This window comes from Hydra vulgaris, chromosome 14 (genome assembly GCF_038396675.1).
Source record: "Hydra vulgaris chromosome 14, alternate assembly HydraT2T_AEP".
NCBI lineage: Eukaryota > Metazoa > Cnidaria > Hydrozoa > Anthoathecata > Hydridae > Hydra > Hydra vulgaris.
Window position 1 is genome coordinate 8,333,346 of NC_088933.1, and position 23,003 is coordinate 8,356,348.

At 25.9% G+C, this 23,003-nt stretch overlaps 1 protein-coding gene across 2 annotated transcripts in view; it reads left to right on the forward strand.

Moving 5' to 3' along the window:
• LOC100215893 (nuclear pore membrane glycoprotein 210) overlaps positions 1–23,003 on the forward strand; it is a 94,175-nt gene that overhangs the window by 17,636 nt on the left and 53,536 nt on the right. For both annotated transcript variants that reach the window (XM_065817540.1, XM_065817541.1), the window contains exons 3-11: positions 3,769–3,900; positions 10,149–10,242; positions 12,376–12,439; positions 15,436–15,522; positions 18,893–19,022; positions 19,119–19,247; positions 20,333–20,401; positions 20,843–20,949; positions 21,036–21,170. In XM_065817540.1, coding sequence (XP_065673612.1) covers positions 3,769–3,900; positions 10,149–10,242; positions 12,376–12,439; positions 15,436–15,522; positions 18,893–19,022; positions 19,119–19,247; positions 20,333–20,401; positions 20,843–20,949; positions 21,036–21,170 — 947 coding nt within the window. The remainder of the gene's footprint in view (positions 1–3,768; positions 3,901–10,148; positions 10,243–12,375; positions 12,440–15,435; positions 15,523–18,892; positions 19,023–19,118; positions 19,248–20,332; positions 20,402–20,842; positions 20,950–21,035; positions 21,171–23,003) is intronic.

The following is a 23,003-nucleotide window of genomic DNA, read 5'->3' on the forward strand; positions in this document are numbered from 1 at the left end:
CTTCGTCTTGATCTTGAAGCATTCAGTCTTGGTCTTGGTCTTGACCCCTAATGTCTTGGTCTTAGTCTTAGTATTGGCCTTTACTGTCTTGACTACATCTCTGGTATTTATATAGACTGTTACAGAAAGCGTGTGTGGTTTATTTTTTGTATTTGTTTCAAGAATTTTTTTTAAGAAAATAAAATATTTTCTTAAAACAAATTGATCGTAGCTGGTTGTATATTTTGACAATTTAATTGTTTTCAAAATGTGTCAAAAGAACTAAGAATTAAGATAAGACTTGCGAGCAAATTAAAAAAAGTACAGTATTAAAATTTTTTAAAGAAATTTTATCAAAAGGGGCACAAAAAAAAAAAAAATAAAATTAAAAAAAAACATAAAAACATAACTAGTTTAAAAGTTTTAAAAAAATCTTTAGAGGTAGTTATATATTTGAACTGTAATTATAAATGCTAAGGTTTAATCACTTTTTTCTTTTGTTAAATACAAAGAAATGTTTATTAAACAGTATACGTTTCTTTGTAAGGAAAAACTTGATAATAAAATGATTTTCAAAAAAGAATTCACAATGCAATTTATTTAAAAAATACGTTGATATTTAACTACATGTATTTTGTTGGAAAAAATACATATTTTTATAAGTAAAAAAAAGTATATATATATATACATAAGATACTCTTTGATGATTTAAATAAATTGTATTCATTATAAACAATCGTTTTTAGTAAATTGTTATTATTTAAAAATGTTTCGCATAATATATAGAAACATTCAATTTTAAGTTATTTTGAAATATTGAAGTTATTTTTCATTAAAAAAAAAAACGTACTTTTTAAATAAAAACTAAGTTATATTATATAATATTCTTTAATTATTCAAATGAACGTTTTGATGAAACAATAAACATTTCTCAAAAGTAATTTGTTACTTTTTTTTTAAAGACTTTTGCCTAATACAAATAAGTTAGAAAAAATCAAAGTTTTTAAGTTATTTATTCCAAACTTGAACTATAAATAAACTATAAAATCTAGTTTAAATCTTGAACTTTAAATGTTTAAAATAATTTCCTTTAAGGCTTTGAGTTTTATTTTAGTTTTATTATTATTTTAGAATTTTAGTTGATTAACTTTTTTTATCTTCTCTTTTGTTAATTGTTGTTTTCATTTTTTTATGATTAGTTTAGCTTAATTTTGTTCTACAAAAGTTGGTAATATAATTTAGTAGCTTGCTAGAGTTTTGGTTCAAAAAAAAAGTTCACACATTTAGAAAGTCCTTCATTATATACCATTATGAATGGTCCAGTAATTTTAGAATGGAGGCTAGTTAACATACTGGTATATGATTTTCAATCTAATTTAATGCAGATGGGAGCAAAGTTACCTTAAATGTGAATCTAGAGGCAATTAATCCAGACATGTTTTCTGAATTTTTATTTCTTGGAGCATTGATGTGAAGGATTTTAAGGTCTTTCATTTTTATAGTGTATGCGACTATAATAGGTAGCTTTACTTTTTCTTTTATGAAGCAAGATGGTTTTATAGTGGCAATATAAAGTTATTATGAATGTAAAGTAATTATAATAAAAATTCTTTTACTGAAATCTTGTTACTGTCCAATAACTAGTTAAAGCTCACAGTCAAGCTCCAGAAACAAACCATTAATTTCTTGACATAAAATTTAGACAAGGTTGTGTGTTTGGTTCTGAAATGACTCACATTGTTTGCAGGCTGCATAGGATCAGGGTGTGCAGGGTCCAAAATAGCTATAAATAGTATCTGTCATGCGATTTGGTAAAATATAGAATTTATGGTTTTAATTATAAATTTTTTAGCAGTCTATAAACTTTTTAGATTGCTAAAAGTTGTATAATTAGTTCAGTTACTGTATGCGCTGTCACTAATAATAATATTGTAATAAGTTGTAATAAGTTTAGTATTTTAAAAATATTAGTTCTATTCACAATTTTATGCACTTACTTTGTTATTGTTGGTGCATAATACTTTAAAAATAAACCGAAAAAATAGCTAAGAAATTAAACAGTGAAAGCGACTAGTAAAAATAAACCAGTTGTTAATCAGGCCATGAATGACTCCATGATCAAAGACATTTACAAGATGCTAAACATGCTTATAAGTACTGTCTACACTGGTTAAACGTTTTCTAATTAATAGTCATGTTAAGAGGAAGCCTGGCAGTGGTTTAAAGAGGTCTGTTTAAATTCCACATTTAATCAAGTCTGTCAAGGGCCAAGTTTTTTAGATTCCAGTAAAGCCAATGAAGAAAATGGCTAAAGAGTTCTCAATAAGTGAGTATACCATTAGAAATGAGCTCATAAAGGATCTTAAGGAGCTCAAAACTCAGGATTAAAAAACCTGGTTTTCCCACATTTTAAAGAATTTAAAAAAATGAAGAAATTTCTGAGCCTCTTGAAAAAGACCAACAACGACCCTCTTTTCAGTTGAGAAATTGTTTACTTTTGATTTGGTGTCAAACAGCAAAACCAATTTTTTATTAGTCATCAACCAGTACAAGCAGTCCCAGAGCATGTAAAGTATACATTCAATGCCAAACGCTCAACTTTAGTTGTGATATTTGGCCTGGTTTCATCTGATGGTCTTAAATTAGCTCCGGTGTTCATCAAATCTGGTCAGGAAGTTGATACCAATGAGTATATTTGATTTCTGTATAACCATGTCAAGCTCTAGATCGATGCCCACCAATCCAGATGGCGATTTCAGCAAGTATATCTTGCACCACCATATATGTCACAATAGACATAGAGGTGGCTTCAGGGACCAAAACATTTTACAAAAGAGTTATAGCCACCTAGATTTCCAGATTTATTAACTCTTGACTTTTCAATCTGGTAGTATGTAGACTCAAGAGTTTGTCAACGACTCTACCACAATGTCAACTTCTTGAAGACTGAAATCATGAAGGAATTGGAACAAAATGCCCAAGGACTATATCCTGGCCGCCTTTTCCAGTTTCAGGAATCAACTTTAAGCTGTGATTGATGCTGAAAGAGAGCATACTGAATAAAAATGTGGTAAATGTCTTTCTGAACACTTTTTAATACATACAGTATTTCCTTAATTTGTTTTAAAAGTGTAATTTAAAATCAAATAAAAAATACTATCAAATGAGTTTTAGTATGTTTTATTTTTTTATCATAATAAAAATTAAAACACATAATTTTAGCATTATTGCAACATGTATTTTTTGTTATTTGGTATTTTTGTGTTTAGAAGTTTGATAAACGTTTAAATAAACTCTTCATATCCATTTCATTATGATTACACCAAAACTATTTTAAAGTATTAATGCTGTTTAAAATTAATTAATTAAGGTATAAATTCAACATTGCAAGTTTGTCTAAACTTGCAATGTTGAATTAATACCTAAGTTAAATAATTTTAGATTATAAATATTAATCAAATCAATTTACTATTTAGCTATTACTTTAAAATTTTTTTTATTAAAATAATAAAATTTTGAATGTATATATATTTATTTAAAGGTTAAATACCATTGCAAACAATGAAACTGAAAAAAATTATAACCAGTGATATAATATTATCATATCATCAGTGATATGATATTATCATATCATCAGTGATATGATATTATCATATCACTGGTGATATGATATTATTATATCACTGGTGATATGATATTATTACTAATTATTTTACTGCCGCTTATAAATTTATGTTACTTTTTATTTAGAACAGCTAGTATAGTTATATTTTTTTGTTTTTGTTTAAGGAACAGGATTAACTCTTCGCTGCAATGTTTTTGTGGATACTATCCATAAGATAGAAATAGCTACTACCACACGTGAGTTATTACTTGGCGAATCACCTGAAGTATTTGAGGTTTATGCTTATGACAAAGAAGGTTATTTTTTTGTTTTTGTTTGTTTAAGTAAACATTTTTCATCATAATTTAATTTAGAGTTTTTTTGTAAAGGTTTACCTGTTAGATGCCTTGTTTTAAATAAAAAATGGATTAGCACATTAGCTTTTCATGATTTTGACGTCATAAAATTATCTTTATATATTTTTTTATTTAAGGACATAAACTTTTTTAATTACCGCAATAAAATAAATTAACGCATAACAAGTTTATTTTACTAATTAAGAAAAACTAATCAGGAAGCGTTTTTTTTTAAATGTACGGAATGTGGAAACTCTGTTTCAATTTTTTTTGATTTTTAATATTAAATAATTAAACTTAATAATAAATTTTTTATTATCATTTAGCATAATTTATCATTTAACATAAATTAATTTCTTTCGTTTCTCGACATTAGTATAAATGAATTAAAATATGTTAATTATATTTTTTCATTATTTTTCAAAATAGCTTTGGAAATAATTATGATTTTTTGCTTTTAAAAAGTTAATAACAAACAAAAAATATTACTTGTTGCAAACACACAAAAAACTTGAGTTGAATAATTTAACAACGCTTTTTTGTGACAAAGATTTAAGTTTCCAAGAACCATTTATTAAAAAATATTTAATTTGCACTTTCACTTGCCTTACGACAAAAAAGTTAAACGCATGCTTTATGAACATTTTTAAATGCAGTGTTATAAGATGTTTACAAGGAATTTAGATTTTTTAAAAAAATAGAAAAGTGAGGGAAAAAAACAGAAAAACAAATCTACATATTTTAAATTTAAATATTTTTGTCATCGTTTGTTATGAGAAATTGTCTAAATAAATACTTTTGATTTTGCAAGATGATAAATAAAAGTTTTTTAAATATGTTTCTTTTATGATTTCTTTTTTTAAGTGTTATATAACATCTTTTTTTTTTCTTTTGCTGAACTTTCATGTAAAAGTTAAAATAATAAAGATAAAATTTTCTTTATTTTTTCTTATTACAATAAATCTAGTAGTTACAAATAGTGTTTATTCTCGAGAATTCTTTGTCGAGAAATTTTATTTTTTCATTTTTCTCATTTCTCAAGAAATTATATGATATATCTCAAGAAAATTAAAATTTTGTGTTGATACGCTAACAAGTTCAAACTGCGATCTCTTTAATTTAAATTGTAACATGTTATCTATGGTGTTGGTATGCAAATAAATATCTTTTAAGTTCACCAAGTTCAAACGAATTCAAATATTAAGCAAAATAATAAAAAAGGGAAAAATGAACTTTTTATTATATTTTACGCACAAATATTACTAATATATGGTGAATTAATGGAATAAGTGTTTGTTGACAAGTGGAGAAGGGTGTTTGTGTTTTGTCACGTTGGTAAATTTTGTTTACGTTTTAATGTCTGTAATTGTTAAGTAACTATTTATGATTTTTAATTATAAGTAAATATCAAGGGAGTTTAACTTGGCTTTAATATCTAGTGTTAAAAAAAAGAGAGAACAATTCTAAATTCTCAAACATTACTTATAAAATAAAAACGCCATTATGCAATGCATCTTGGCATTTTTATTTTATAAGTAATGTTTTATTTATTATCTTATATTATTAGATATCTATTTTATTTTATAAGTAATGTTAAATGTATCTGCAAAGGGTAAGGTATATAATTTAGTGTAAATGTTTTGTTATGTATGATAACTATTATTAAATGTCAATAATTTTAAAAAATTTGATTTCTGGTACTGCACTTCTTCTTATCAATAAAAGATTAAATAACTTTAAAAAAAAGTTGGTACAATAAACTTTGTAAATCCGACTCTTCTGTAGATTTTTGCTTATCATTTAGACATATAACTTATAAATAGTTTTTAATCAAAAGAAATGAGCCAAACATTTAACTTATATAAATAGTTTTTAATCAAAAGAAATGAGCCAAACATATAAAGATGTGTGGGATTATTTCAAAAAGAAAAAATGGATTCAGAAAATGCTATATGCACCATTTGCATCAAAAAACTGTTATGCAAAAATTTGTCAACTACTGGCCAACAAGAAGCCAAAGTTGTGAGTACCTGTTTCACATCATCCCTGTCAACCAATTGCCTTAAAGCCCAAAATTATGGCCTTGGCCGTGGTCTTGGCTTTAAAATTGTTGGCCTTGTTCCTGGCCTTGAATGTTTTGGCCTTCCACTTATTAAATTCAGAACTTTCGTTTGCGTTTGCATTTTAAAAACTTTACTAAAGTTGATTTTGTTCACAAGAGTTTTTTTTTATTTACTTAAAAGTGTTAAAACTTAATTTTGTGTTTTATGTCATGGTTTAAAAATCCATTTTTGAATTGCCATTTTTGACTAGCCATTTTGAAACAATAATTAAAGACATGATTGGTTAACGGGAATTTATTGCATCTATATATCAAGTCACATGATTTTTATATTAGTTAAAGCATTTCTTTAAATTTAAAAAAGATTTAAACACGTGATTTTTTCTTAAAATTAAAAACAAAATTTGAAAGGCTTTTTTTTACAATAAATTATAATTTAAATATAATAAAAAAGTTTTATTTAAATTATTAAAAATTATATTTAAAGTATAATTTATTGTAAAGTTTTAATTTTTACTTATTTATAATGTTTTTATTCAACTTATTTAAATTTTTTCATAAAAGTTACAAGTAATGTATATTTAAATACTTATAAAAGGCACTTATTAAACTTAGTAAAATAAACTTAGTAACTAAATCCAACTTTGAACCTGTAAGCAGTAGTTTAATTATCCTTTTTTGATAGTTTTATCACTAAACCATAAAAGATTTTCTCAAGAACAACATCAGAAGCTGCTTTGGCATCTACTAAAAATAGTTTCACACTTCAGATTCAAAAAAAAAAAAAATCTTTTTGCAAATTATAGAAAGAAAAAAAGTTTTACAAACAAAACAGTTTTAACAAACTATCGTGAACGAATCAATCATTAAAATTTAATCAAAAAGAGTTTTTGTTAAAAAAATGAAGCTATAATCAAAAATTAAAATTACATATTTCACAAGTATTTCTGTGTCTTTGATGTTTCTTAAATGTAACAAAGACTTATAGGCTACATAGTAATAGTTACTGCTTATGAAATATAGTTAATGCTCACAACAAATATCATTATATAATTATATGTTAATGTTCGTTGTTAGCCTTGTCGTTGTTATTCTTGTCCTTGGCCTCGAAACTTTTGGCCTTGGACTTGGCCTTAAAACATGTGACCTTGACCTTTTCCTTAACCTTGTTATTTTTGCACTTGTTTACAACTCTTGTTTACAATGCTGTCAACCACTTGTCAACAAGTGAAGCAACGATTGAGTAGTACAAATAATCAAACATTTTTGAACTTCATAAAATGTGCAACTTTAAAAGAAATATTATCTAAAATGGCAGCTGTAGATAGAATCTCTTTTAACCAGATAGCTAAAAGTGAAATTATATGATATATTGTGACTGCAAGAGGATTTAAGCTACCATATATATGTTCATTTTTATGTAAATTCTAAAGATTCGTTCAATCTGACTTTAATATATATTGAAGGTAGTTGTACAGCAGAAAAGATCTTTGATCTGTGCTTAGACAAAGATATTGCAGCTATCATGAAGATTGTCTTCTGCTTATCCGCAATTATGTTACACCTAGTTTACATCTAGTAGTAATTAAAGCACTTTACAAGAAATGCAATTATAAAAGCAATGATTATACCGATGATTCGGATGAAGATGTTAAAGATGAAGATGATTTTTCGAAAAATGAATTTTATTTGGAAAATAATTTACAGAAACAGGAAGTGCTGCAATTGAATACTTAAATTAAAGATACAATTGATTGTATAGGAAAAGTTGTAAAGAAATTTAAAAGATCTCCTATTAAAGAATGATTTATTACAGAGATATGTAACTGAGAAAAAACCTAACGAATTACCTTTGCTTTTGGATTGCAAAACAAGATGGAATACAATGGAAATGATAAAACAATTTTAAAGAATAAAAGATGGCATTAAAAAGGCTTTATCTGAACTAAACTTAAGTCATCTATGGAAAGGTCATTATGTCAATATCGCAGAAACATTAATTGTTTTATAGCCTGTTAGTTTAACTGTTGAGAGTTCCACACTACTAACTGCGAGAAGGGTCTTTAAATTTTTATTTGGGAAGTTAAAGGAAGTTGATTTTAAAATAAGTCAGAAATTTCTTCAGAAAGTAAAATATATCTATTTATTTAACTAAAAATTGAAAATTACAAATTTTAATAATTTTTCAAAATTAGGTGTCACTCATGTAGTTAAAAACTAGTTATTGGAGTGACACCTAAATAAAACAAACAAACAAACAAACAAATTAAACAGCAGTATTAATAGATGAAAGCAAGCGTAAACTAAATTAGTTATAAAAAAATAATGAATATGCTATAATAAATTAAATAAAAAGACAAAATAATATGAAAACACTCAATAACAACAAAAAAATCATTAGCAACAACAGCACAAATAATAACAAACTTTACGCAAACGGAAAAGCAAGCACAAAAACTACAAAACGAAAACAAAAATTACATAAAGAAAAGGCAAACACAAGAACTTATACAAAATAAAATGAATTATATTTGTTAATTTTGGCGGATCCAGAAAAGCGGAGAAAATTTAAAGTTTATTATTTTTGTTTTAAGTAGTTCTTTTTGTTATTTTTTCGAACAGTTTTCAAACTTCTTTTCTTTTAACTTTATACTTCGTTTTTAATTGATTGTTTTTGTTTTATTTTATTAAATCTATTTGCTCATTTTAATTTTTTATTCATTTTCTTGTTTTATGTTCTTTTCTATCTTTTAGTTTGTTTATGCCTTTTAATATTTTTTTATTTTACTTTATTTTAACTTATCTTTTTTTTTTTAAATGATTTCTTTCTGTTTTTCCTTTTCTCTTTTTTTCCTTCTCACCGTTAAAAAAACGCTTCCGCCATTTGCAATGTCATTGCAAAGTCAAGAAGTAGAGAAGAAATCAATATCAGAAGAAATAACATGATTGTATCTTATAAAAATTTTTACAAAATCTAAGTTCTGATGACAATGATGGTCTTGCTTCTTCTTTTTTTAAATCTGCACTAAAGAATGATATTTATAACTGCAGAAGCCATACTTAATGGATTGTACTCCAATGGCTTGAAAACAGAGAGTGATGAGAACGACAATGATTTTGTTAATGCTGAAGCAGAATTAGAATGTAGTGATAGAGTACAGTTATCTCTTTCTACTGCCAGTGATTTTGTTACAGAGAAAAGAAATCGGTTATCAAACGAAACATAAAATAAGATTGTTTTTTAAATTTCCTTTTTAAAACAGAGAAGTAGTTTAAATTTATTAATTTAAAGAAATAAAATTTTGATTTTGATTTTCAATTTTTAAACTATGCACTTAGTTTTTCTAAATAAATTCTAGTTTTAAGATCTTATTTCAATGTTTCTTAGATAATAGTTATCGTTTTTCAGTTCTTTTTCGATCATTTAATGACTATTTTTGAATGAAGCATGTACTTTCAATGCATTTCTTAACTTCTTTCCTTACATGTAAGCCAAGTTTATTTTATATATATTGTGGCAGCAGCAGCCTTGTTTGTCAAAATTTGTTTTTCAGAGTTAAAGAGTTACGAGAGGACTGTAACAACAAAAAGTAGCCTTCTTGATTGTCGTGCCCCTCTCTGCCTTGGGGAGGAAAATAACATTTGTTTAAAAAAAATGATGCAACTGATGTTTTCATTAAAATTTTTAATTAGTCACGAATGTGTTAAATTTAAATTTGTGAGCAGTCTTTTTGTGGGAAATTCCATCAATATAATCAAACATGATTTTGAGGCAATTAATTTTTCATTTATTTTTCTGGCAACACCACCACTTTAACTATTTTAAATTCTTATTTCCTAAAATTTTCTTTGATATTCCATTGAATTTCTTATTTCTTAAAAACAAACATCTACAAAATATATTTAAAGAAAGAGTATCAAATTCTTTTTTTTTTAAACTTGTGGCTTTACTATTTTTGTATTGTACTATTTTTATTTTGTATAATAGTATGTACTATTTTACTATTTTTAACATTTAAATTTTTCACAGATTTTGAACACATGTTATATATAGTTTTGTTAAAACTTTTGTTTATTTTATAAATAATAACATAATTTATCTTTAGTTCATATTTCTCATTTTAATGAAAGATAACTTTCTCTACAGGGAATTTATTTTCTTCATTGGGTAGTCAAAAGTTTGAATGGAGTTTTTTGCCTGCATCTACTAATCAGCAGGTTGATCCTCGACTTATTCTTAAGTGAGTTTTTTTGTTGGATTTTTATTTATCACAAGTTTACTCCAAATGCTGTAAGTAATGATTGAGTTGGTATTTACTTAGAAAATGGTTGTTGTTTAGTACCTTTTCTGTATAAAAGTTAATGTCAGCGCCACTGGCCAAATGGTCAATTTTAGGCTGGCAGGCGCAATTTTAAAAATTCTTAATTTGCTATTTAAATTAAAATAAAAACAAGGGAAAATTGCATTGAATGATTTCTAAATGAAATTATTTAAAAAAAGTCATAGCAAACATAATATTTAAGTTCTAGGTTATTAATAATTATAATAATAGTTATAATAATTATATTAATTAAAATAAAAACAACAATAAAATAATTAAAATAGAAACAACAAAAAATAAGATAAACAATGTTATTATTAAACAAAAATTATTAAAACAAAAACATCAAAACAAACATTTTATTCAAGATCTAATAATTCTAATAAAAATGGCAAGAAAACAAACAAAAAAGAACAACAACAAAAAAATTTATTTAAATTCTAAATTAAATATTTAGGGTAGATTAGAGTATTATGAGCAACATAAACAAAAATTGAAAATTTTTTTAAAAATAACAATGCTAGATTCAAATTTTTTTTAAATAAGCAATTTTTAAGGATCACTTTTCATAATCTACTTTGATATTTATGCAGTAGTGGTGTAGTGGTAGAGCGCTCGCTTCATAAGTGAGAGATTCTGAGTTTGATCCCCACCACCTCCATGGTAGTACCGCGCTCATCTTGTTTCTCGCGCAGCGGCCTTGTTCGTCAAGGTTTGTGTTTCGGAGTTATAGAGTTGAGAGAGGGTTATAAACACAATTAAATAGCCTCCTTGTCTGTAGTGGCTATCTGGGCCTTGGGTAGGTGAATTAACAAAAAAAATATATATATATATATTTGGGCATCCAAAATTTTTTGTTAAAAACACAGATTTTTAAAAAGTAGCAAAATTGCTTATAATACCGAGACTATTTGGTAATATAAGCACTTTAAATTAGCTCAAAAAATTAACATTAAGCATAAAATACCATCCTAAAAATTCAAACTAATTTGTGAAACATAATGATTCCTTATTAACAAAAATTATCACTAAAAGATCAAATTTAAGCCATTTTTTATTGAAATGATACTAGTTTGTTTTATGCAAAAAAACTATTTTCAATTTTTACAATGTAGCCATATAAATCTATAGCATAAAAATAGATATAGCAAAAGATTGTTAAAATAAAACTAGAAAAGTTTTTTCGCTTCCACAGCAGCACCTTCTGGATTAGCTCGATGAGCTTTTTAAATTTTTTCTCTATCAAGTTTCAGACCATAATCTTTTTTTCAGACTATCTGCATCTTATAAGAACTAGTTACCTGAGCACATTAATAACATAATTATCTCTGTATAACTATCTCCCTGCGCAACAAACTTCTACCAGTGTTTTGATGTTTTTAGAAATTTTGAGCTTTTTTAAAAGTTCTCTCCCTTTCATTTGTTATAGTATATAATATCATTATATATGTTATTTATATAATATCTATGGAACATGAAAATTATTTTACTTTGTATATTAAAAAATCCAAAAAGGTTAAAAAAAAATATGAGGAAGCGTAAGAATTTGAACCATAGCAATTTGCTTCAGAAACACTGTGAGGCTATCACTTCGGCCAATAAGCCGTATTGTTCAACAAATGTTTAAACACTATTAAAAAATAATTGGAGTATAATTAATGTACTCTAAAACTACTCTAAAAAATAATTGGAGTATAATTAATATATGAAATATAGTTGTGTTGAAATTTGTATAATTGTGATGGAGGTTTGTTGGAACATTTTTTTTGTGCAGCTTTCTAATCAAAAAAAATTTTAATCTATATTTAAATTTAATCATTATAAGTGAATATTGTTTGCGTTAGTATTATTTAGTCAATAAAAAATATTTAAAAAATCTTTTTATTTTAGTTCGCAAATAAAAAAATTGTATAATTTAAGTATAATTGTAAAAGGTTATACTATATATAATGTGATATTATAAATACTTATTGTATAAAGTTTTAGCGAATGTTGCTTGAGTTAAACACTTGAATTTAAATTTTTGAACAAGTTTTTTTTTTTTTTTTCCAGGTTTTTATGGTTTCAAGATTCTTCATATGATACCACAAAAGAAATTTATTCTTTAGAAGAACAGGTATGATTATATCAATTAGAAAGTTTAGTATTTTTACTAAGCAAATTGTGTGAAATGGTTATAAAAAATATAATGGCTTTAAAATATATAAAAGTCAATAGCATTAAAAAATCTTGTTTAAATTTCTGTAAATTTCTAGGAAAGCTAAGCAAACTTTTTTGCAAACTACAATCATTTTTTCTCTTCACATATATTTACATTATGGTTCTATGCAGAGAATAAATATCATTTTTGGCATTTGTTAATGAACACAGTACTTCAATATTTCAGCTTACCATATGATTAAGTACGCAAAAAAATTTTGATTCATATTTTAAATAATTAAAGCATGTTAAGAAATTTATAGAATAATCTAAACATGTTGAGAAAAACAGCTTTAGGGAAAGTTTGTGTACCTAGAGCCTCCTTGTACCTAGGGCCACCTAGGTACAAGGATGCTCTTAAACTCGAAAAGTTACAATAAGACAAGAAATAATTAAATATTTATATATCATCTTAAACTGTATTTAATTATGAACATTTAAGGTACTTGTTAAACTATTTTAAATGTCTATTAAAAAAATCAAACCTGTTAAACTGAAAATTTTTAAATGGAAAAATTTGAATATCGTAGCATATATTAAAATCTGTGCTCTACTCAGAGTTTTATCACAAGCCATAACCAATGAATTGGTTTATTTCATGGTGACCAAGCACCAAAATATAGTAGTTGCCAAATTCGCTACTTTATTTAAAGATGCTAGATGGAGTCTCAAAGATGATCTTTGTACAGGGCACCTTCAAACCTTGTATACAGCTGAGAATATTGAATGTGTGCCAGCCGTTATTGAAGAAAATCCTCATGCAACACGTGATATAATTGAAGCTCTGACATTGGTTTATTGTTTTACAGTCAATGAAATCATTCACATTGCTCATAAAAAAGAAAACTAATATTATGTTAGATACTCTGCAAGTTAACAATCAAAATCACAAGAAGTTGAGGTATGTTAGGAAAATTTAGCTCTTTTTAAGAATGGTCCATAAAGACTAAGTGAAATTATTACAGAGGATGAGTTGTGGTTTTGTTTAAGATAATATGGGTAGAAGTCAGCTAGTTGGATCAGTGGGGTGAAAGTCTAAGAACAATTGTATGATGCGACAGTTTTAAGACAAAAAATATTCTACACCTTCTTCAAAACAACAGGTGTTGTTTGGGTTATGTTGAAAAGGGAGACACCATTACTAGTTAATATTATAAGAAATTGTTTGAAATCTCTTATATGCGAAACAAATAAGTAAAGACTTATAGTAGGTACTCAAAATTTTATATTTCTTTGTGATAATGCTCAACCCCATGTAACTTAAACTCAAACAACCCCATGTAACTTTATCTCAAATTGTTTTAACCAAGCTGGAATCACAATTATTTGCTACCCACAAACGCTTTTTGTTGGTCTAAAGTCAATTTTTGCTGTAGATTTATAGATTATTATTATTACTGTTTTGGAAACATAGTTTTGGGTTAACTCAAATATTGTTAGGTATAACTTATATTCTAAAGATTCATTTTTAAGTGTTCTAATTTTAAGGATTTAATTCTATACAAACTCTCTTGAACAAAATTAACAATACAGACTAGTGATGCACTGAAATTTGATTTTGACCATAATTTCAATTTGAATACACAAATTTTAGTTTTGGCAATTCACACTGTTTTCAACCGAAAAGTTTCAGTTAAAAAACATAGAGAAAATAAAATTTTAGTTGTATGATTTTAAGTAAAAAAATTTCAGTTGTATAATTTTAAGTAAAAAAATTTCAGTTGTATGTTTTTGATCAATTTAGAAAAATTGATTTTTTATGGCACTTTCCACAAAATGTTTCACCTATGTTTTTCTAAATAAATTTTTAAGCCAATCCTCCACAAATTTTTTAGTTTCTTTAGTAAATTGCTCGTATTTTTTGCTTTTTAAAAATATTAAAATTACAAATAATCAAACCATTGCAGTGCACATAATATTTTGAATCTTTCAGATCTGATAACATTTTGTTTAATGTAAATAAATTTGATTTAAATAATTTTCAAAGAAGTTTTCGAAATAGATTTTCAAAGAACTTGACAAAAAAGTTTAGTTTGGAAGCATTTTGCAATCCCCATTAGTGACCCTAAGTACCAGATCAAAAGTAAAACTCATAATCCTATTGCCAAAACCAACCCTGCTTCTGCCAATATTGCATTATTAGTTTCAGTAAAACCAAAATGTTAGTTTTGGTACCTAAATTTTTGGTTTATATCGGTTTCGGTTAATCACTAGTATGGACCAACCCAAAAATGCTAATTAAATAACCTAAGCTGCTAAATTCTTTTAATTAAAGCCAAAACATTCTCTTTACACAGCACATCACATTTCCTACTTTCCTCAATATGTTAGTATTGTTATTTACTTACAACAATAATTCTATTGTTAATCTATTAATTATTACTGTTAATCTATTAACTCTATGGTCTCTTTTAAACATTGGAACCATAGATACCATTTTCCAGCAGACAAGAAAACAAGATTCATTTAAGCACTTATTAAGTTAATTTTGAAGAGTATGTACGAGAGTTTTGGAAAACACTTTTGTAAGACTAAAAAGAATGTGGTCTGGATCAGTAGAAGTAGTTCAAGAGAGAAATTGAAGCCAAAGTGACTTGGATGTCTAACAGTTGATTATCTTGTTTCTCTGATAGGAAGAGCTTGTTCAAGAGGCAAATAAGAGGATAATCAAGTTTTTTTCTACCTTTTCATTGGAAGAGGTAATAAGATTAGAACCAATTATTAGAATGTTAGACTGTTCTTTGACACTGTTAAAGGGTAAGAGGTCGCGTTGATTTGTTACTTGTGTTGTTAACAAAATAAGTGCTTAATAAAATTTGATAGTATATTTGATAGTAATAATAATGTTATATATATATAAAGATAATAGCTTGTTAATAAACTAGTATAAAAGTAAATTTTGTATTTGTTTAGCATTACAGAGGATGCAGTGCACTTGTGGAAGGAATTAGAACTGGTGAAGCAATCGTGTCTGCCAGGCTCTCAGATTTAGAGTATAAGGTAACTGAATTTATAATTAATTATATTATAATAATTGTATTAAAATCAAACTGTTCAATAAAATGCAACTAATTATATATGTTTTAATATATTATTTTATATTTATTTGCAATTAATTTCATACACATTTCCTTAATAAACTCATATCATTTTACTATAAAACTTTTTAAATCAAATTCAATATCTAATATTTATGTTAAATATGCTGAAAACAACTAATCCTTTTGTTTTTAGATCTTTTTCTAAGATCATTTAAGAGTTTAGGATTTTACAATTTAGTTTTTGTTACACTATGATTGCATTCAGGTGATTAGCAGAGCTGTCAGGTAGATTTGAATGTTATATTTAAAGATCACAGCAAGTACAAGTGTTAAAAACATAAATGTTATGTGAATATGCCTGAAAAAATTCTTTGGATCATTTACTAAATGACAAAAGATTTGTTAGTGAAATAAAGAAAAAACCAAAAGAATGCCTTTATATAGGGTAGGTGGTGATATTTGAGCCTCTATGTTATGCTATATCTATTAATTATTTTATGAACATTTGGCATGTTGTGCTGGTATTCCTTTTTCTGGTGGCTTGGACAGTGTTCTGTATGTGAATCTATATGGGCATGATGCTAGGAATGGTATTAAATATTAAAATGAAACTGTCGTGCAAGTATGATTCAGGTGGTATGATCTGGTTAGCAAAGTCATTAAATAACTCTTAACTTAGTAAAAAAAATCTTCAAGTTCTGGCACAGATAGTTATTTAAATCTTGTTATACAGGGGTGCACAAAATGAGACAAATTTGAATTTTTTGCAGTAGAAATTTGAATAATTTACGTAGTAAAATTTAGAAAAAGTTAATTGCAGCAATTATGAAGTGCTTTTTTAAATATATTACAATTTTTATATTACAAATATGTCAAAAGAGTTCAAAGCATTATTTCATCGTTTGCATGAGACTATTAAAAAGCTGCGGAAAGTGTGACTGAAAAAATAGACAACTGTAAAGAAAATGAACAGACAATTAAATAAATCTAATGTCTACTAAATCCAAAAAAGAGAGTTTTACTGAAAACAAGCTGCAAGAAGCAAAAAACTTATAAATGCAGTTGATTGTAAGCTGTGACATAATCCAAACTTTTTACTTTCAAAGCTTGCCACAGAAGCTCGAATATTAAGACAATGCAAAGACTTATCCATAAAGATTTAGGCATCAAGAGTTTAGTAAAAAACTAACAACAGCTCCTTAGTGAAGCAACTAGAGAAAAAATTTAAAAAAATGAGCATGCAATTAATTGGACTTCCAGACACAATATTCAGACACAATCCTGCAGTTTATATAGATAAAAAGTTCTTCACTATTCATCCTGAACCAAATTGATACAATGGCAGGATCATTGGAAAGTCCAGAGAAAACATCCTAGTTGAAAACAGAACCATTCTAAAGAGATAGCGGCCTGCAGGGGTTATGGCTTGGGTTGGGATCTGCTCTGACAGATCTAAAACTCCTCTAGTTTTTGTTCCAGAATGGGTAAAAATTAAAAAGTCTAAATTGCATTTTTGAGTGAGCATTTGCTTCCTTGTTCCAAAAAAAAGTTCAAGCAAAAGTAATGGTCCTTCCAACAGGGTTCTGCTTCAGCCCATCAAGCCAAGAAAACTGCTAAGTTTCTCCAAGAGGAAATTCCTTATGTTTAGACACCAGATTTTTGGCCACCCTCATTACCTGACCTTAATCTAATGGATTTTTGCATTTGGTCAGTGATAAAGGATATGATGTCAAGGAAAACTTATTGAAATGTGGAGGCTCTAAAAGCAGAATGGACCAAGATATGGGCTTATCTAAATACAGAGGTTTTCGCAAACCCGGCCCCGCCTATACAAACACAATTTGCAGGGGTTACTAGCCGAGGCTGGATTTTTGTTGCTGTTGTTGTTGCTGTTTTTTTGTATTTTGTTCAAGTTAAAATTTGTTATGAAAGTTTAAGAAAATATAGAAAAAAGTCTCAAAAATAATATATACAAATATAATATAATTCATAAATATTTACAATGACAAATAAGAAAGTAGAATCAGAAAGAATCAAAGTAGATCAGATGGATATATGGTGTCTTTAAAAGATAGGAATAGAAGCAATGATCTTAGAGAGAGTATGAGAGTATTAATTATATTTATAGTGTGTATCAGAGAAGATGATAATAATGCCAATTATTAGGATGATGATAATGATCATTGTCATCATCATCATCATCATAATCATCTTAATCATCATCATCAACTGTATGGTTGATGATGATGATGATGATATTATGATGATGATGTTGATATTATGATGATGATGATGATGATGATATTATGATGATGGTGATGATATAATGATGATGATAATGATGAGTATAATGATGATGATGTAGAGATGATGATGATAATGATGATGGTGGTGATGATGATGATGACGATGAGATGATGTATATACCTTTATATAAAATATATCATGAATTTTAAATAACAATAATATATTTATAAGGAATATCAATAGTAATGCAGCCCCGGTCACAAACCCGGCCCCGGCCCCTGTCAAATATCAACCCTGGTCGCTTACTAGGCTTATCTTGACAAGAACATGTTTTGACAAACTTGTGAACAAGTACATAAACATCTGAAGTCTGTCAATTCATGAAAATATGGTTATTTTAAACAAAAAGTTTTTAATACTCCTTTGTGTTCAGCTTATTTGAAGGTCAATGATTTTCAGCCCTTCTCAATCCTTATCAATTTTTCTCAACCCAATTCTCAACCCTTCTCAATCTCAACCCTTCTCTGATTTTTCATGTTTTTCAATTTGTCTCTATGTTTCACACACCTCTGTTCTTAGGGACATTTATGATTATACAGCTCTCTAAGGTGTTTTTTATTCTTACTAACAAACACTATGTTTTTCTTATGTAAAGCTTGTCTTGGCTAAAAGATACCAGTTGATTACTAGATTAAAAAATTTATTATGACTAGAAAAATGTAGGATTAGAATTATTGGTTTTTGCATTATTTATGCACATGTTTATTTATGTTCATGTTTTTTTATGCACTTGTTTATTGTGTAGGCTGCTGACCTTTTCTTTTTTTTAATATTCTTTCAAATGCAAGGTTTTTTTTTTTTTAAATCTCCTTAGCCTTTTGTTAATAATCTTTAATTTTTTTTCTTCTTAGTTAAAAGTAAAGGTTCTAAACATAATTGTTTGTTATCTTTTTTTCTATTTATCTGTTTATTATTTTTTTAAATTATGCTGCTTATTTTGGATTTTTAAACTTTTTCTTTTAATAAGTGTAGGATCAACAGCCAGAAACCAGCAACTGTTAAAATAATAATTTTGTATTTAGAATGTTAAACCCACTAGTGTGAAATTGACGGTTTTGGACAATGTTGTGCTTTATCCATCTAATGTCTACATTCTTGTAAACCAAGTTGTTAAATTTAATGCACTACAATTGAGGAGGGGAAAGAAAAATGGTAAATTGTACAATATATCAAAATAAAAAACTTAAAATACAATATTTTTAAATGCAAGTTTTCTCTTTTTTTAACTGTAGTAAATTTTTTGTTTAGATATAATATTACCTTCTGCTCAGTACACAGTTCAAGTTTTAGATGACTCTGTTGCTCATTTAAATGATAAAAGTGCTAGTGTTAGTGGAATGAAAATTGGTCAAACAAAGGTTCAGTTGATTGATAATAGTATCTTTTCATAAAACTAATACAGTTAAGTTTAGTATTTACTACTAGATACAAGAAATTTGCGTGGTTTTTGCATGGTTTTTCGCATAATTTTACATATAGGCTTCTGGCGAGGTTGTTTGTTATTTAATTTGAAATCTGACAATATAAATAAAATACTAAATCATAATAGAAATATTTTTAATATTATATATTATTTTATTATTATTTTTATATTATGTATTATAGTACTTAAAGTGTCCCTTGCATCATGAATTTAAAATGATAGTGTACTCAAATAAAAATAATAAAATAGTGTATTTTAATTAATGCAAACTAGTTTAAAAGGAGATTAATACACACCATTTAACACGATTTGCATTTGTCAAAATTAAAACTAAGTATCAATATTTTGTTACCAGAATGTATCCACATCACAATGTTAAACTTACTAAACATTTTCTCAGGAATTTTAAACTTTTAACTAATAAATTTATAACAAAATAAATTCTGGTGTTAATAAAACTTGTGGTTATACTTTTTTAACCTTAAAACTTTTCACTGATTTTTATTGAGCTTTTGTTAGGTTATGCACTTTTTTCCTAATTTTTATTTTCTTTATTGTTTTTATCTCCTATTGTTTTTTTTATATTAATTTTACTTATGCTTTTTTGTGTGGTTTTGATTTTATGCTAAATATTTTAATGTTTTTTTAAAAAAAGTTTTTTTAATTTATTTTTCATTAATTTATCTTAAATAAGGCTCTTTTTTTTAATGTTGTTTGTGTAAATTTGTCTTTGTAGGTTTTTTATTTGTTATTGATTTACTTTTTTTATTAGTTTTTCTTTTTAATATATTTAATTTTTTTTGGCCTAATATGTTAATGAGCTTTATTTAAGGGATTCATTAGTTAGGACTTTTTCTATAAATTTTTATAAAATTTCTCCATTTTTTTGTTTTCAAAAGTAAACCTTCATTGTTTTCCTGGTTTTTTCCATTTTCAAAATTTAATTAAATGTTATTAAATTTTAGTATTTTTTGAATCTGTTTATTCATTTCTTGTTTATTGTCAATAATTATATATTATTCTTAACTTAATAAATAAGATATGCTTGAGGCATATTCGATTCGTTTACCAACAGCTCTGGTTCATGTTGTTGATCCTGGAAAAATAGGTAATATGATGAACTATTAGAAGTTCAAAATTACTTAAAACAAACTATAATAACACACACATGTACACTCACACGTAAAAATTAAAATTCAGTATTTTTATAAAAATTGTATGCAATTTTATCACCTTTCTTATTTTAAAAGAATATACCTTAATTTAAAATTGTTCTTTTAAGAAAAACTTTAAAATGTTCTTTATCAAGAGAATTTAAATAATTTTTCAAGCATAATGGATATTTTAATTTTTGCTTTTTTTACATAACTGTTTTTATATACTTTTTATTGTGCACATTATATAGGCTTCTTCTTTACTACCTTAACAACACTTGATTTATTGATGCATTATAACTAGTTCTTATGCTTGTATATATTTTTCTGTTTTATTTGTTTAAACTTTTAATCATTTTTATATTTCAAAAATATTATTTCAATTTTGATCATAGGATTTGCTATAAATCCAGGAAAACTTTGGTTGTTACAAGTTGGTAAAGTTTATGAGTTGCTAGTACTTCTATTTGATGACGATGGAAACTCTATTAAAATAACCAATGTACGATTGTATGTTTTAAAATCAAAGAACTAATTTAAATGCTTTTGACATTTATTTTTGAATAAAATAAATACATATTTTTTTAGAACACGATGATAGAATCAATGTTATCGAATGAATATTTTGAAGTTTTGAGCAAATCAAACAATGGCTCGTATTTCTATGTAAGAGCTAACATGGTTGGGAAAACAGTAATGACAGCAAAGTTGTTAGGCATTCAGGTTTTTTATAATTTTTTAACAGTTTTCTTTTAAGTTTTAATTTATCTATTTAATTTATGTGTGTACTGATCTTTGAAGATAAAAGACCCTCCACCAAAAAATTATTTATCTAAATTGATTTTAAATCACCTAGTTTATGGCTCATTAAATTAAATTCTTTAATTGTGTGATTTAAAGTGTTAAATTTAAATAAACATTTTAATCAAATTGTGTAACATTGACCTTAAAAAAATTAGATTATTCAGGTCATTTGATCATTCTGTAACATTTGGTCTGCACAATCTAATGTAACATTGACCTTAAAACAAAATAGTTATTTGAAGAAAAAGAAAGAATTATTATATCCAATAAAAGTTGCTTTTATTAAATTAAAAAATTTAATAAAAATTTTAAAATTTTATTAATTAAATTATTTTAGCTACTAATAATGATAATGATAGTAATAATAATAATTGTGTTGAATTTTAAACTATTTAAAAAAATTTATAATTATAATAAAATTTAAATTAGATTTTATATATTGACTAATAAGCATGATTTCATTAACAAAAATTAAAAATGAATTCATGTTTTAGTTTTTAAAGTATTTTAAACTTATTTTAATTGGATTTTTGTGATCTTATGTAGATCTAATGTCCTATGCCAGGTTGGAAAAGAATATAAGCTGTGCAAAAAGTACATTAAAAAGTTCTTCTACAAACTTTCTATTACAAGTGGTATAAAACAGGGTGGTCAGGTCTCCTAATAAGTCCTAAAATATTCTAATATTTGAAAAACATCCTAAAAAGACCTAAAATCTCCTCAAATATACTTGAATTTAAAAAAAATTCTAAGATCTTCTAATTTAAACTTGTTTTTTGAACTTTAAGCCTTCTTTGGATCATAAACTTTTACAATTTTTATTAAAATTTTTGAACAATATTTAAATGTAAAAAAAATTTTAAAATCCTTTAAAATAATTGTAGTTTTTTTATTCGCTTTTTCAAGTTTCCCTGAAAAATCTCCTAAAGTTTTCTAATTTTTTAACTCAAGAAAAGTGTTGCCACTCTGTAAAATATTAGTTAAACAACATTTATGTAAACTGAAGTGAAATTGTATTTAAATTTTTTAGGAAAATTTATTTTATTAAAAATATATAGAATATATTTTAATGGGATTTACTCTACTTAAGACTAAATATATTAATTACTATGTTATTTCTTTAAAACTATTTATTACTATTGTAATAAATACATTAATCTCTTATCCATGAAATGATATATCTGTACCAGTTTTAAATCTTTTTGTGCAATTGTTTGCACCATAATCAAACTTAATCAAAAAATGTAAGATAAATGCAAAAGCAAACTTGACATATAAAAGTTATTTTTAGGCACAAACTGATGTTTTAGATTTTTAAAAATTTTGTGCAGTAGTGTCAGTTTTATCTTACCTTTTTTGATTGATTTTGATTATGGTGCATACAATAGCCCAAAAATATATAAAACTGGTACAGATATATCTTTTAGCTATAAAATGCTTATCCAAAAGGTTTTAGATTAGTGTTTTATAGCCAAGGCCGCATCTATAGTTTTTAATGGTCTAAGATCTTCTTAGTTCTGCCATTTGTAAAGCGTTACGTACAAACGTCTGCAAGTGTAAACGTCTTAAGCGTATGTCGAATTTGCAGGCAGTATATGAAGCAATCATGTATAATATATCTATAAAATGAGAAAACTTTAAAATTTTATTTTAACAATTAGAAATCTTTTTTGCAATATTTTTTTTTTTTTTTTGCTATAAATAAATAAGCAGATTATTATAGTTTCAAAATATATTACGCTAACAGGAGTT